General features: G+C 40.2%; 2 protein-coding genes across 4 annotated transcripts in view; one reads left to right on the top strand and one right to left on the bottom strand.

Annotated features, from left to right (window-relative positions):
• The window catches only part of serinc4 (serine incorporator 4), a 56,602-nt gene extending 45,353 nt beyond the window's left edge, over positions 1 to 11,249 (top strand). Inside the window, exons 8-12 of the mRNA XM_052515938.1 lie at positions 6,832 to 6,958; positions 7,414 to 7,486; positions 7,887 to 7,926; positions 8,446 to 8,596; positions 9,497 to 11,249. Of these exons, the coding sequence (XP_052371898.1) occupies positions 6,832 to 6,958; positions 7,414 to 7,486; positions 7,887 to 7,926; positions 8,446 to 8,596; positions 9,497 to 9,710 (605 nt within the window). The 3' untranslated portion in view covers positions 9,711 to 11,249. The remainder of the gene's footprint in view (positions 1 to 6,831; positions 6,959 to 7,413; positions 7,487 to 7,886; positions 7,927 to 8,445; positions 8,597 to 9,496) is intronic.
• A 1,030-nt stretch (positions 11,250 to 12,279) lies between these two features.
• adamtsl5 (ADAMTS like 5) overlaps positions 12,280 to 15,656 on the bottom strand; it is a 69,902-nt gene continuing 66,525 nt past the window's right edge. For all 3 annotated transcript variants that reach the window (XM_052515936.1, XM_052515937.1, XM_052515935.1), the window contains one exon: positions 12,280 to 15,647. In XM_052515936.1, coding sequence (XP_052371896.1) covers positions 15,304 to 15,647 — 344 coding nt within the window. In that variant the 3' untranslated portion in view covers positions 12,280 to 15,303. The remainder of the gene's footprint in view (positions 15,648 to 15,656) is intronic.

Here is a 15,656-nt window from a genome sequence, read left to right as displayed (position 1 = left end):
TTATTATTATTTACCTAAACCAGATGAGCAGGGTGCATAGGCTGTATACAGCACCTATTATTATTATTTACCTAAACCAGATGAGCAGGGTGCATAGGCTGTATACAGCACCTATTATTATTATTTACCTAAACCAGATGAGCAGGGTGCATAGGCTGTATACAGCACCTATTATTATTATTTACCTAAACCAGATGAGCAGGGTGCATAGGCTGTATACAGCACCTATTATTATTATTTACCTAAACCAGATGAGCAGGGTGCATAGGCTGTATACAGCACCTATTATTATTATTTACCTAAACCAGATGAGCAGGGTGCATAGGCTGTATACAGCACCTAAACCAGATGAGCAGGGTGCATAGGCTGTATTATTTACCTAAACCAGATGAGCAGGGTGCATAGGATGAGCTGTATACAGCACCTATTATTATTATTTACCTAAACCAGATGAACAGGGGTGCAGGGTGCACCTAGATGAGCAGGGTGCTGTATACAGCACCTATTATTATTATTTACCTAAACCAGATGAGCAGGGTGCATAGGCTGTATACAGCACCTATTATTATTATTTACCTAAACCAGATGAGCAGGGTGCATAGGCTGTATACAGCACCTATTATTATTATTTACCTAAACCAGATGAGCAGGGTGCATAGGCTGTATACAGCACCTATTATTATTATTTACCTAAACCAGATGAGCAGGGTGCATAGGCTGTATACAGCACCTATTATTATTATTTACCTAAACCAGATGAGCAGGGTGCATAGGCTGTATACAGCACCTATTATTATTATTTACCTAAACCAGATGAGCAGGGTGCATAGGCTGTATACAGCACCTATTATTATTATTTACCTAAACCAGATGAGCAGGGTGCATAGGCTGTATACAGCACCTATTATTATTATTTACCTAAACCAGATGAGCAGGGTGCATAGGCTGTATACAGCACCTATTATTATTATTTACCTAAACCAGATGAGCAGGGTGCATAGGCTGTATACAGCACCTATTATTATTATTTACCTAAACCAGATGAGCAGGGTGCATAGGCTGTATACAGCACCTATTATTATTATTTACCTAAACCAGATGAGCAGGGTGCATAGGCTGTATACAGCACCTATTATTATTATTTACCTAAACCAGATGAGCAGGGTGCATAGGCTGTATACAGCACCTATTATTATTATTTACCTAAACCAGATGAGCAGGGTGCATAGGCTGTATACAGCACCTATTATTATTATTTACCTAAACCAGATGAGCAGGGTGCATAGGCTGTATACAGCACCTATTATTATTATTTACCTAAACCAGATGAGCAGGGTGCATAGGCTGTATACAGCACCTATTATTATTATTTACCTAAACCAGATGAGCAGGGTGCATAGGCTGTATACAGCACCTATTATTATTATTTACCTAAACCAGATGAGCAGGGTGCATAGGCTGTATACAGCACCTATTATTATTATTTACCTAAACCAGATGAGCAGGGTGCATAGGCTGTATACAGCACCTATTATTATTATTTACCTAAACCAGATGAGCAGGGTGCATAGGCTGTATACAGCACCTATTATTATTATTTACCTAAACCAGATGAGCAGGGTGCATAGGCTGTATACAGCACCTATTATTATTATTTACCTAAACCAGATGAGCAGGGTGCATAGGCTGTATACAGCACCTATTATTATTATTTACCTAAACCAGATGAGCAGGGTGCATAGGCTGTATACAGCACCTATTATTATTATTTACCTAAACCAGATGAGCAGGGTGCATAGGCTGTATACAGCACCTATTATTATTATTTACCTAAACCAGATGAGCAGGGTGCATAGGCTGTATACAGCACCTATTATTATTATTTACCTAAACCAGATGAGCAGGGTGCATAGGCTGTATACAGCACCTATTATTATTATTTACCTAAACCAGATGAGCAGGGTGCATAGGCTGTATACAGCACCTATTATTATTATTTACCTAAACCAGATGAGCAGGGTGCATAGGCTGTATACAGCACCTATTATTATTATTTACCTAAACCAGATGAGCAGGGTGCATAGGCTGTATGCACCTATTATTATTATTTACCTAAACCAGATGAGCAGGGTGCATAGGCTGTATACAGCACCTATTATTATTATTTACCTAAACCAGATGAGCAGGGTGCATAGGCTGTATACAGCACCTATTATTATTATTTACCTAAACCAGATGAGCAGGGTGCATAGGCTGTATACAGCACCTATTATTATTATTTACCTAAACCAGATGAGCAGGGTGCATAGGCTGTATACAGCACCTGATGATACAGCACCTATTATTATTATTTACCTAAACCAGATGAGCAGGGTGCATAGGCTGTATACAGCACCTATTATTATTATTTACCTAAACCAGATGAGCAGGGTGCATAGGCTGTATACAGCACCTATTATTATTATTTACCTAAACCAGATGAGCAGGGTTATTTACCACCTAAACCTAAACCAGATGAGCAGGGTGCATAGGCTGTATACAGCACCTATTATTATTATTTACCTAAACCAGATGAGCAGGGTGCATAGGCTGTATACAGCACCTATTATTATTATTTACCTAAACCAGATGAGCAGGGTGCATAGGCTGTATACAGCACCTATTATTATTATTTACCTAAACCAGATGAGCAGGGTGCATAGGCTGTATACAGCACCTATTATTATTATTTACCTAAACCAGATGAGCAGGGTGCATAGGCTGTATACAGCACCTATTATTATTATTTACCTAAACCAGATGAGCAGGGTGCATAGGCTGTATACAGCACCTATTATTATTATTTACCTAAACCAGATGAGCAGGGTGCATAGGCTGTATACAGCACCTATTATTATTATTTACCTAAACCAGATGAGCAGGGTGCATAGGCTGTATACAGCACCTATTATTATTGATTTACCTAAACCAGATGAGCAGGGTGCATAGGCTGTATACAGCACCTATTATTATTATTTACCTAAACCAGATGAGCAGGCTGTATACAGCACCTATTATGCATAGGCTGTAGGCTGTACAGCACCTATTATTATTATTTACCTAAACCAGATGAGCAGGGTGCATAGGCTGTATACAGCACCTATTATTATTATTTACCTAAACCAGATGAGCAGGGTGCATAGGCTGTATACAGCACCTATTATTATTATTTACCTAAACCAGATGAGCAGGGTGCATAGGCTGTATACAGCACCTATTATTATTATTTACCTAAACCAGATGAGCAGGGTGCATAGGCTGTATACAGCACCTATTATTATTATTTACCTAAACCAGATGAGCAGGGTGCATAGGCTGTATACAGCACCTATTATTATTATTTACCTAAACCAGATGAGCAGGGTGCATAGGCTGTATACAGCACCTATTATTATTATTTACCTAAACCAGATGAGCAGGGTGCATAGGCTGTATACAGCACCTATTATTAGTAGGCTACAGTTAATCAGACTGCAAAATTGTCTAGTTTTCATCCCATACAGCATGTCAGATCTGTCAGTTTAGGTGTAGCCTAGGCTGCTGCAACATTTATGTCATGAGTTTTTGCTTGTGTCTGTCTGGAGTGATTATGTTTTATCTTTGCTAAATAAATACCGGAGAAAAGTGGAAACCCTACTTGAGCGCGCTCAAAAATGTTCTGCGTGTTAGGGTTGCGTAAATTCGAATCTGGTATCAGGATAAATATAACAATGAGTCACCGATTTTATACTATGTATTTTTTATTAGCTAAGTAATAAATGGCAACAGAGAACTGACAGGATGTATGTAAACATTATTCTTTATACTGTGATAGGCAGTTCCAACCCGTCTGTTGGCCTATCACAGTAGAGGCTGCTCAGCCTATTGCAGGCGCTCAGGCGGGTCCCCGCCTCTTGGCGCTTCTGTTGATAGATGTAACTGTTGCTGTGAAGAACATCCATGTGCTCATGCTCGATACCGTTATCTCGCACCTGGCTCCTGTTATCTAACAAAAGACCGCTTGTTCTGCAACCCCACGCTCTGAATGTGCCCCCAACTCATTGCACAGGTCCTGTCTTCTGTATTTTACCATCATGAGAAAGGCCCATGGCCCTGAAACTTTTAACAATGTTTCAAGTCAGCTATGTTGCATAACACATACATACATCCACACAAGCCAACAGCAGATCAATCATATATATGGTAATGCCTATAATGTAAAACACAGGATCCAACATGTGTCAAACTCTCATCTAACTTTTAATGGATGACATGATGGAAGCTATCAAATCATTCAGAACATCCCAGAAAAAAAGTAGAACGTTCCATATGTTCAGCAAGTAAAGAATCATAACGTGCAATTACCGCTGCAAGTAGGGTTTCCACTTACCTCTGTAGTTGCACTTGTTAGCGGAACTTTCCCTCTCGTCGTGTCCTCTAAAAGCCAATTATTGCATGGTGAAAAACGCAGTGGTGTTGATAAGTCGCTTGAGAACATCCCCGTTTCTTCTTTCTCGTTATTGCGCAGTTAGAATATCCAGACATCCTCCGTGATCGATGCAACTTTTTCACAGAAGCTTGAATCTGATGTGGACATTTATATACATTTATATTTCTCTCCATACCATTTGTATTTCATATACCTTTGACTATTGGATGTTCTTATAGGTACTTTAGTATTGCCAGTGTAACAGTATAGCTTCCGTACCTCTCCTCGCTCCTACCTGGGCTCGAACCAGGAACACAACGACAACAGCCACCCTCGAAGCAGCGTTACCCATGCAGAGCAAGGGGAACAACTACTCCAAGTCTCAGAGCAAGTGACGTTTGAAATACTATTAGTGCGCACCCAGCTAACTAGCTAGCCATTTCACATTGGTTACACCAGCCTCATCTCGGGAGTTGAGAGGCTTGAAGTCATAAACAGCAGAGCTGCTGGGAAAACGCACAAAAGTGCTGTTTGAATGAATGCTTATGAGCCTGCTGGTGCCGACCATCGCTCAGTCAGACTGCTCTATCAAATCATAGACTTAATTATAACAAAATAACACACAGAAATGCGAGCCTTAGGTCATTAATATGGTAAAATCCGGAAACTATCATCTCGAAAACAAGAAGTTTATTCTTTCAGTGGAATATGGAACCGTTCCGTATTTTATCTAACGGGTGGCATCCATCAGTCTAAATATTGCTGTTACATTGCAATGAGCCAGGCGGCCCAAACTGTTGCATATACCCTGACTCTGCAATGAATGCAAGAGAAGTGACACAATTTCACCTGGTTAATATTGCCTGCTAACCTGGATTTATTTTAGCTAAATATGCAGGTTTAAAAATATATACTTCTGTGTATTGATTTTAAGAATGGCATTGGTGTTTATGGTTAGGTACACATGGGAGCAAAGACAGTCCTTTTTAGCGAATGCGCACTGCATCGATTATATGCAATGCAGGACACGCTAGATAAACTAGTAATATCATCAACCATGTGTAGTTCTAACTAGTGATTATGATTGATTAAGTTTAATGCTAGCTAGCAACTTACCTTGGCTTCTTACTGCATTCGCGTAACAGGCGGGATCCTCGTGAGGCAGGTGGTTAGAGCGTTGAACTAGTTAACTGCAAGGTTGCAAGATTGAATCCCTGAGCTGACATGGTAAAAATCTGTCGTTCTGCCCCTGAACAAGGCAGTTAACCCACCGTTCCTAGGCCGTCATTGAAAATAAGAATGTATTCTTAACTGACTTGCCTAGTTAAATAAAGATGAAATAAAGGTGTAAAAAAAAAAAAAAAAATGTAATCTGCAAAATCGTCTTCCAAAATTACCGATCTCCGATTGTTATGAAAACTTGAAATTGGCCCTAATTAATCGGCCCTAATTAATCGGCCATTCCGATTAATCGGTCGACCTCAACTTTTGATACCAATCGGTATTGAACACCCTTACCTTTTCACCCTTCTTCGTGAAACTGATCTCAGGCAGAGGTCGACCCTCGGTTTTAATTAGCACCTTTTCCGTGTACCACAGCGGATTAAAAGGGGTTCTTCATCAAAAAGTTAACAAAATTGAAATAAATTGCACTAACTGGACACAAAAATGATGTTCTAAAACCAAGAAAACAATCTACCTCCTCCGTGTCCTGTAATTTGAAGAAACTAATTTGAATTGAAAAATTGCTCAACTATGACTTTTCTATGTCCAATAATGTCACCAAGCTCCTCAACACATAGATTCCCACCCTAATGCTTTGTGGCACAAGCCCAATAGAACACTCGTTTCATCTGATCCTAATCCTATGATTGGATTACAACATGTCAGTTCATACTTATCAATGTTGATTGATTGGAGGTCGTCCTCTGGAAGTGGTCAAAATTACCATGCAGGTCTATTGAAGGGGGTGAGGCCCTACGTGCCTCCTAGGTTTAGTATTGAGGTCAATATACACAAAAGACAAAAGCTATCTTTTTTAGTGTTTCACTATTTTTATTTTAATGAAATTTCACAGAGGAGGATGGTCCTTCCCTTCCTCCTCTGAGGAGTCTCCACTGGTAGAGAACCACACACTAATATAGGGTCAAACAGACAGGGAGAACCAGACACTACTATAGGGTCATACAGACAGGGAGAACCACACACTACTATAGGGGCATACAGACAGGGAGAACCACCCACTACTATAGGGTCATACAGACAGGGAGAAACACACTTTCTTTATTCCCTCAGTAAAACCACACAGTTCACTGTTACTAAAGAAAAGCTGGAAACCGAGGATGAAACTTTCTTTGCTCTGCTCCCTCTCTCTGTTTTCCCAGTGGTGTACCAGGGGGTGAATATGACAGTATGTTACCCCAGTGTGGGTCAGGATGGCATCCAGAAGGAGACCAACGCGGTGGCCATTATAGGAGCTGCCATCATGTACTGCTGTGTGCTCTTCGCATGGTGAGTGGCACGTCACTGGAGGAGTGTGTAATGAATGTCAAAACGTTTTCCCATTGAATCATATGTACAGTCTCTCTACACAGTGATCGAACAATAAGAGCTCTATTCAATCCGAATCGCTGAAGATCAGCGTTACAGCGTGATTGAAATTGAAAGACAATTGTCCTGCGTTTAGTGGAGACTGCATTCACGGTAAACACTGCATGTGTTGGCTCAATCGGAAAATACCTTTACATTTATATTGCGCAATCTGTAACACTTCATCGATACAGACTGAATAGAGACCTAAGTACTTTACTTATTGACTTATTTAGGCTAATTACTTACTAACTTTCTATGTAACAAATGGAGATGCAATTTTGAGGTTATATTTTGTTTCTGTTTGAAAAAAATACATTGCTTGTCCTAATATTAGTTTACTTCAGTTGCTTATTCAAACAATGCTATATTTTCAGTAACGAAGCATCCTACCTAGCAGAGGTTTTTGGCCCTTTCTGGATGATCAAAGTTTACCGCTATGAGTTCCAGGTAAAGTACGAATTCATATAAAAATATTACTGTCGAGGATCATTCACTGCCAACATGGATAATGGAGGATCAACTCTGTGTTCCTGTGGCTCTGCATACATCTTGTTCTCAGTGGGTTCATGGCACTTTAATTGGGGAGGATGGGCTCCTAGTAATAGTTGGAGTGGAATAGATGGAATGGTATCAAATACGATGCCATTCCATTCGCTCCGTTCCAGACATTATTATGAACCGTCCCCCCTCAACAGCCTTCACTGATCTTGGTATTAATTTGTGATGTGTGAGCGGCATGTTTCCACGCTCCATACATGTGTGGATAATGTATGGGCATCCTGAGCTCTGCTTACCTCTAGCAGTTTGATACAACTCCTGGAATCTCTCTCTCTGTCCGTTTTCCTAGAAAGCCACATGCTGCTTCTGCTGCCCTGACAAAGAGGAAGGTTGGTAGCCTACATGTCAATACATTCTCAGCAACACTTTATTTGAAGGGTACCTGAATAAGGACTTCGTAACACATTCATGAAACATACATAAAACAACAATAAGCAGTACATTTATGTTGGCGAAAAACTTCCTTTATAGTTGCGGTTGTTTGACATAAGCATGTTAATGTAATGAAGTCCTTATGTAGGTACCCATTAAATATATAGTTACGTAGTTATCTTAATCTGGATTCTTCTCCATATTATAAAGATGCCAGTATTAAGGCTGCAGAATAGAAAGTATGTCTAAATAATTTATGTACAGAGTAGCGGCAAGCCTATACTGAGACTGGTGTTATGACATTCAAATAAATCAATATGATTTAGCACTATTCTTACAACTTCTGGGAAAATAAAATGATTGTGAAAGATAAATTGCATGTTTTCTATATGCTGCTATGGTATTGTCGAGAGCAGCAGTATTCTTTATCACCCTCAGGTGATTGACTTTATATGTTCGGTCTGTGGTGTTTCCAGAGGTGGAGTTTGTGATTGACGAAGAAATCAAGGGCTGCCAGAAGGTGATTCACAACGAGAACCAGAGAGTGGCTTACAGCTACTTCTTCTTCCACTTCGTCTTCTTCCTGGCCTCGCTCTACGTCATGATGACCCTAACCAACTGGTTCAGGTCAATATCTCACTCACTGGGCATTGGACACCCCAGCAAACAGACAACCACAACACAACATTGTCTCAATGTTGGCTTTACATGAAAATGAAGACACTTTACTTGATGGCTCAATCATAAGGGCTACATAACCCTGTCATAATATAACCCTGTCATAATATAACAGATATCATAAACATCATGATAGCTTTCAACGCGCTAGCGCATTTGGCACACTGCGTTTCCAAAGCAAAGCGTTTCACACCGCATCCCAAACACCTGAGGGTAACAACATCCGTTTGTCAGTAAATGTCTACAACTAACTAGCTATTCATTTAGTACTAGTAGCTGGGATGAGTTAAACATTTTCGGCATAGCTAGTTAGCGATGCATTGCTAACTAGGTAGCTAGAGGACTGCATCTAACTAGTTCACTTGCTGCTGATGTTGAATCATTGCTGGTGAATGTTGATTAAATCTTTAGGGGTTTTAACTGAGATTTGTGATACAGCTAGCTAGCCTCCAGCAAGAAAGGGAAACAGAACATTTGGTTGGGGTCACCTAGCAACAAAAATGTGCACTGACTCGGTGGAGCGCATCAACAGCTCAGCCATTCAAAGTGGAGCGCCTCTCTTCTTTTGGGGGAAATTGCCATGTCGACGCAGAACCAAACTTCATACAGTCATTAAAATACAGTTGAGGGCACTTAAGTTGCAACACTACCATATAGCATCATGTAGCGATAGTTTGCCACAAAAACATGTACCGCAGTACAGCCTAAAAAACATTTTAGTTCCCTTAATTGTGGGTAAGATTCTTGTTGACTCACCTCATCCGTTACCTGGGTGTACACAGCAGCTATATTGTGCCATTTCCGTGCTAATCAAAATTCCTCTCCCACCTTTCCTTCCTCCACCTCCAGCTATGAGTCAGCGGTGCTGGAGACCACGTTCACCCACGGCAGCTGGTCCACGTTCTGGGTGAAGATGTCGTCGTGTTGGGCATGCGTGGTGCTCTACCTCTGGCTGCTGCTGAGCCCACTCTGCCACTGTGGCTCTGACTCACACCGTCCGCGACGTTCCCGCATTAAACGCCGCTCAGCCAACTCCTCCAGTCACGTCAGTGTGAGCGTCTGACCTGTGACCTTTGGGCCAGAGCCTGGCTTCTGGGGGTGGAGAACAGGATAGGACAGCTAGCAGGAGAAGTTGGACAGTTGCCCCCGCTGTGGTACCCTGAAGGTGGGGGATGGTTTTGATGATGTCCCCTTGCACCCTCAACCGGTCTCCCATATTGAGGTCAGATGTCAGTGGTCAGAGATGAGATGTCATGGGTCAGAGACTCACTCCAGCTAGAAGGACAGACTAACAGACTAACCAGAGGATTAATGATTGAATCTGATGTTCCTCACACAGACCACCTGAACCTCCAAACATGGGACTAACCAGACTGTGCTCTGAAACAGGAACAAAGACCCTATACAGAATCACTACATCCTGCCATCCAAACTGATTTCGCAACATTTCACTATTGTTTCACTCGGTAAGTGAAGTATTCAGTCTGGTTTAACCAGGCTAGAACCACTATGGACTACTATGCTGAGACTGCCAAAAGGGAACAAAAAGGATGAACTCTCGACTCGCGTACGACGGGAGCTGTAGGGAAATGTTGGCTGACTTTTTACTCTTTTTTAATATTTTATTTCTTATAGTAAGGACTGTGTAGCATTTTTAAAATTACAACCAGGGGTAGATTTGTCAGTAGGATCATTCTTTTTCTCAGTGGTTTCAACAACTGAAGGTTTACCTGAATGTTTCGGTGAAAGTTTCCCTGAACGTTTCACACCATTTCTAAAGGTTTACATTAAGATTTTGCACATTAGTGTGTTCATACTGTTTGAATATGTTCGCTCTGGTGGGGAGCTAATGTGAATTATAAAATAAAATATTACTTAACACTTTCGCCAACAGGTATAATGCTATATTACTTGTTATAAGCATGTATGCCTTAGTAAGGTCTATTCTGTTTTATGTTGGCCGAGCAAATTTCCAACGGACCTAATGGCTTATATAGTCAGGATCATTATGAGTTGATTACAACACATTATAAGGGGTTCATAGATGTTCATGACAAGTCTTTCAATGCATTATATCTGTCGGCTTTAAGTAAAATGTTACCAAATACTCTTATACCAATTATTTATTTCGCAATGCCTTTTTAACATCCATTTCTAAATTGGTTTTTGAAAGGAAAATGTGGTAAAATTGTTTTGGCAGTTAAGTTTTACAAGAAACCTCAGCTACAAGACCCTGACATGTCTGGTTTAAAGGGGCTCTCTGTGATCTGGGGTGTATTTGCTTGGAACCGAATGGAAACAAATGTGCCGAAACGGGAAGAGACCTACCTGGAATTTTCCAATATGAAACGCTTGTTTTGGTATTTACATTTCAAAATGCTTCGCTACGGAGTGCACTAATGAATGCACCCGTGTTTTAGAAGAACCATTGAGGATCGAGAGCCACGTTTCTGTGAAGACTTCTCCACAGTTAATGACCAATAATTTGACTCTGTAAAACCTTTGTGTACGATACTGCATTTAGGTCCTTTTTTAGCTAATTTCATGTTACTATGATAGCAGGTGTGTGAAGTTATTTTTGTAAATACATTTTGTAATGAAACACAGCTTCTGTTGCTTAAAGTGTGATATTTTTGTAAGCGAACAAACCCTTAAAATCACATTGGATTCCGATTAGTTTCCCAAATTCCATTTTTTCCCTTTTGTATTTTTCAGGTTTTCGCTCTCAGAAATTACACTTTTTTTGGTAAGCGTTATGGCGATCGGTTCTCTAATCACATGACATGGCTGGGAAAAAACTATAGCCCGTTTAACTAACAGTTCACAGAATTCAAAATGTGCCCCTAACGAGATGGTCGTTTTCAATCAAGAACAATTGTGGCACTTGATTTAACTCTTTAAGACTATTTTTGTGGTAGTGGAAGAAGTTTAAAACGTTTTACTTAAGCTAAGCATTTAAATATAGTCAAAGTTAAATGTAGTAAAGTAATTGATCGGATTACTTTGATAGAATACTAGATCAACCTTATTACTTTGGATTGTAGGGCAGTTAAAAAAATAACTACACTCTGACTACTACACTTTTACACACTCTGCTACTAGAAAATCACAGAATATTCAAACTAATAAAAGACAGAAGACAATGAGGCAGTGTTAAAGTCCTCTCTGGGCTGGAGGGGTATCAGTGGGAAGAGGTACCCATTGGCCGGAAAGGCGGAACCCTTACCCTGGGAGAACTTTCCCAGAGGACACACTAGTTAACTGAGCATAGCACACATTGGGCCCTATAAAATCATTACATTTTTTGTCCTGATTCCGATTAGTTTCCCAAATTCCATTTTCTCCCTTTAGTATTTTTCAGGTTTTCGCTCTCAGAAATCACACCTTTTAAAAAGATTTGTTTTTACACACAACAACAAAAATGGATGTTCCAAGTACACAACACTTTTGAGGTCTGTGAAAAATAGAAAATAATTTCGATTTTTGGGTGTAGTTACCCTTTAATGCAACTGTGCAGCAGGAAGAGACTGTTGTTTGGTTAGTGTTGTTTCTGTGGCGCTCATATGATTGCAGAATTTGCAAAACAAATGGCCACTGGATTGATGCAAATAATCACATGCCAGATTATAGGCTACTTTGTAGTTAACATTTAATTGAGAAGGTTTTGGGAAAAGCCTTTCTATCTCTACCAGAAGACGTTTATTATTACCATAATTGCTAATGGCTACACAAAGTGTAGACATATGCACACACACACACACACTCCTTTTCCAACTCAGAAAGTTGCTGGATAATACAAATGACATTCTGACTGAACCGAATAGGCTACACACGCTCATTCAAATTCAAATATCTAAACTACAGTTGTTGCATGTGAAAAGGTTTCACGTACAAAAAATAAAAAGTCAATGTGCATCAGCCTTTCTTCTTTCCCTACTCTTGCTTCGCTTGTTAGATATTAAGCACATTGATAGTTGGCTATGTACAGCACCGTGCTGAGGAGGACGACACGCTGTTGCCTTGGCTGCCACCTCTGGAGTAGTAGCTGCTTTCTTGTTGTTCACAATTCTTCATCCACCCTTTTCACCCTCTGCTTTACTTTCCCTGAGAGTGTGAGTATCCATAGCAACGACTTAATGAAGAGACATGAGAGAGCTGTTAGCTGAAGTTAGCCAGCTAATTTTCTCCACTCAACTCAAACAGCAGATACTTCTGTTCTGATTCCAGATTTGAATAGCAGAGAAGTAGAGGAAGATATCAAATGCCCAACGTGTCTAACTTGTTGAGAAACTGGTCAGCTGATTTGTGTCAAAAGTTGCAGTGAATGGAATGTTAGAAGTCTGGAAGTTGATATTGTCACAATGGGATCTTTAGAAATCCCATTGAATTGAATGAAGATGGGAAATAAAATAGTTTCATTAAAAAAAAACTTTTTAAACTATCAAAAAGTTGTATGCCAGCACTCAGCAGGGTTTAAAGTTTGAATGATGTTTCTAGGGGTAATCTACCTATACAAACTACACAAAAATGCATATGAGTACAGACCATCCCGCCTTGTAAAATGTGGTGTCGGTGGTGTTAAAGAAAGCAATGTGTTGGCAAATTTTTAAAACCTGATAATAAAAAATAACTTGTTACAGCATAGTTCATGTATAGGAATAGATTGCACATAATTCACCAGTCATTCAAATTAAATATGTTTCTTATATTTGTAGCTACTCAGTGCCACACCAATATAAAATACTGAATAATCCATATTTTTGTTTCTCACAAAAGTAAATATTCATGTGAATTAGACAATAGGAGACCTAACAAAACAGACTAAGGGAACCTGATTGATTTAATATTCAAAACACAGTAACACTTTACATGAACTTGCTCTTATGTCAGTGTAGATTTAAATGCATAGTAATAGTAGTAGAGTTGAGCGCTTTCTGTTACTACAAGTGAAATAAACTCAACCCCATCACTACGCAATTACAATGCAATTCATGAAGTACTGTGCTATAACATGTAACTACAATGCTACTAGTGTAATTAATGACACGGTTACTACACAGGTATAAGAGCAAATTAATGTAAATTGTTACCCAAAACACATACATCAATAGATAGAAATACATTGATAGATTTAAAAAAAGACTATATTTTAGAAGCAAAACACAAATATAAATGTTATGATCTAGATATTATTTTGCCACATAAATACAATATGGAACAATATGTAGTTTTATACATCTTAGGTATGAGAAGAAAGTAAAGTGTCACATTTATTTTGACATAGAGTGACTGAACTGTTAGCAGTCCTGCGGAGTAGTTCCACTACATTTAATTCAGTTAGTAATTTACCTATATTTTGTAGTAACTCCATTCAAATCTTTGTAGTGTCTTTGGTGGTTAATGACTTGTTTTAGCCATGTAGCTATCTACTGGAACTGCCCACGACATTTATTCAACTACCCCCTATTGTTTTCTCTCTCCCTGGCCACTGGGCTAAGCCAAAGCACTCACTCTGGCTATCACACAGATCTCACTACACTGTTAACATCTGACTCCAGAGTGATGTGTTCTGGCAGTCATTTTTCTTAACTGTGTAGTCGATGACATTTCAGATTTAGATATGATAGTTTTTTATGTAGTGAACTACTTTTCAAAGTAACTATTAAAGTCAACTATATTTTTCTTTAGGGTAGCGTAATGGCTCTATTCAATCAGATCCGCTTTAGCCGACATCCGCATAGCAGTTGTTCAGGCAGTGTCGGAGGTGGAACTGCGTTAGAGCAGATCCTGGCATTACACCTGAAGCAGACATTGCTATTGGCTGCATTTTCTTTAGGCTAATGATATTCAATTTGAGAGTCATTATTTCTATATAGCCTACACTTTGTCATTCTGAATATCTAACTTGAGTGACAATGATGAAGAGTAGCTCTTCACCAATTTGACAGCTCCAACACTGTTACATCTCCGGCACTGTCAAAACATCAGTTATGCAGGTGTCTGCTATCGCCGATTAACGCTTGTTCTGATTGAATCTAGGCCGAAGTGTAGCTTAACCTCTTCCAGTGTGAAGTAATTGATACAAGCTATGAACTATATTTTCAGAGTAGCTTCCCCAACACTGCCTGTTAGTAACCCAGGCAGATAGTTATAGTCAGTTATCTAGTTAGCAAAGGGAACAAAACAAAACACAAATTCTTGGCCATTGAAGTGGATATATTCTTCTCTTTGGTAAGTTTTAAAGGTGGGTGATAACGTCCACCTAAAGTGCTATACTTTGTGAGCTGGTCAGCTTTTGCATTGCTCTTTGAGGGCTTTGCCTTCTTATCACGCTGACTGGCAGATCTACTGGGTCACCCTGAGTATAGTCTCTTCCCAGAGTTCAACTAGTGTTTGCCTCCGCCATTTTCAGTTCCCCCATTTTGGAATTCTAGTGGTTCTGTTGCTCTCTGTGTGTCTTTTGAAGGGCCAGAGGCAGGAAGTTGTTGCGTAGGGGTGTATGGGATTTTAATGTCACACACAGACACACACATGCAGTCCCATTGTTTGTCTGATTCACCATCAGAAGTGCTCAGTCTTGAGGAGTGTTAAGGAGTCATGACAGTCAAAGTATGTGTGCATCTAGGTGTGCACGTGTATACTGTACATCTCTATGTCTAGGCATAGCCGCCTCTCAGTTCCGCAGGTGGCCTGGGCCCTCTGTTACTACACAGATCCTCCAGGGGGCGCAACAGAGCGTCCTCTCTAGGTTTATAGGGTATTGCGTAGCTGTCCTCCTCCATCAGTATCCGGTTCAACGTCTGCTCGTTGTTAATGTGGCGACGCACCATCAGTACGTACTGGCGCCCTTCCTCCAGAGGGGGGCAGTCACACACGTTGGGCACCCACAGGAACTCGCGGTGCTCCAGGCGGAAGCGATTGTGGTAGGTGTGGATGATCTGGACATCGTAGCGCGTCTCCTCACCCCGGTACAGCTTGCTCATGACTTTGGCACGGAACACTGACAACC

The sequence above is a fragment of the Oncorhynchus keta genome, unplaced genomic scaffold (genome assembly GCF_023373465.1).
Source record: "Oncorhynchus keta strain PuntledgeMale-10-30-2019 unplaced genomic scaffold, Oket_V2 Un_scaffold_3531_pilon_pilon, whole genome shotgun sequence".
Classification (NCBI taxonomy): Eukaryota; Metazoa; Chordata; class Actinopteri; order Salmoniformes; family Salmonidae; genus Oncorhynchus; species Oncorhynchus keta.
Note: the sequence above shows the minus strand (reverse complement) of the source record. Positions and strands in the feature narration are given on the sequence as shown.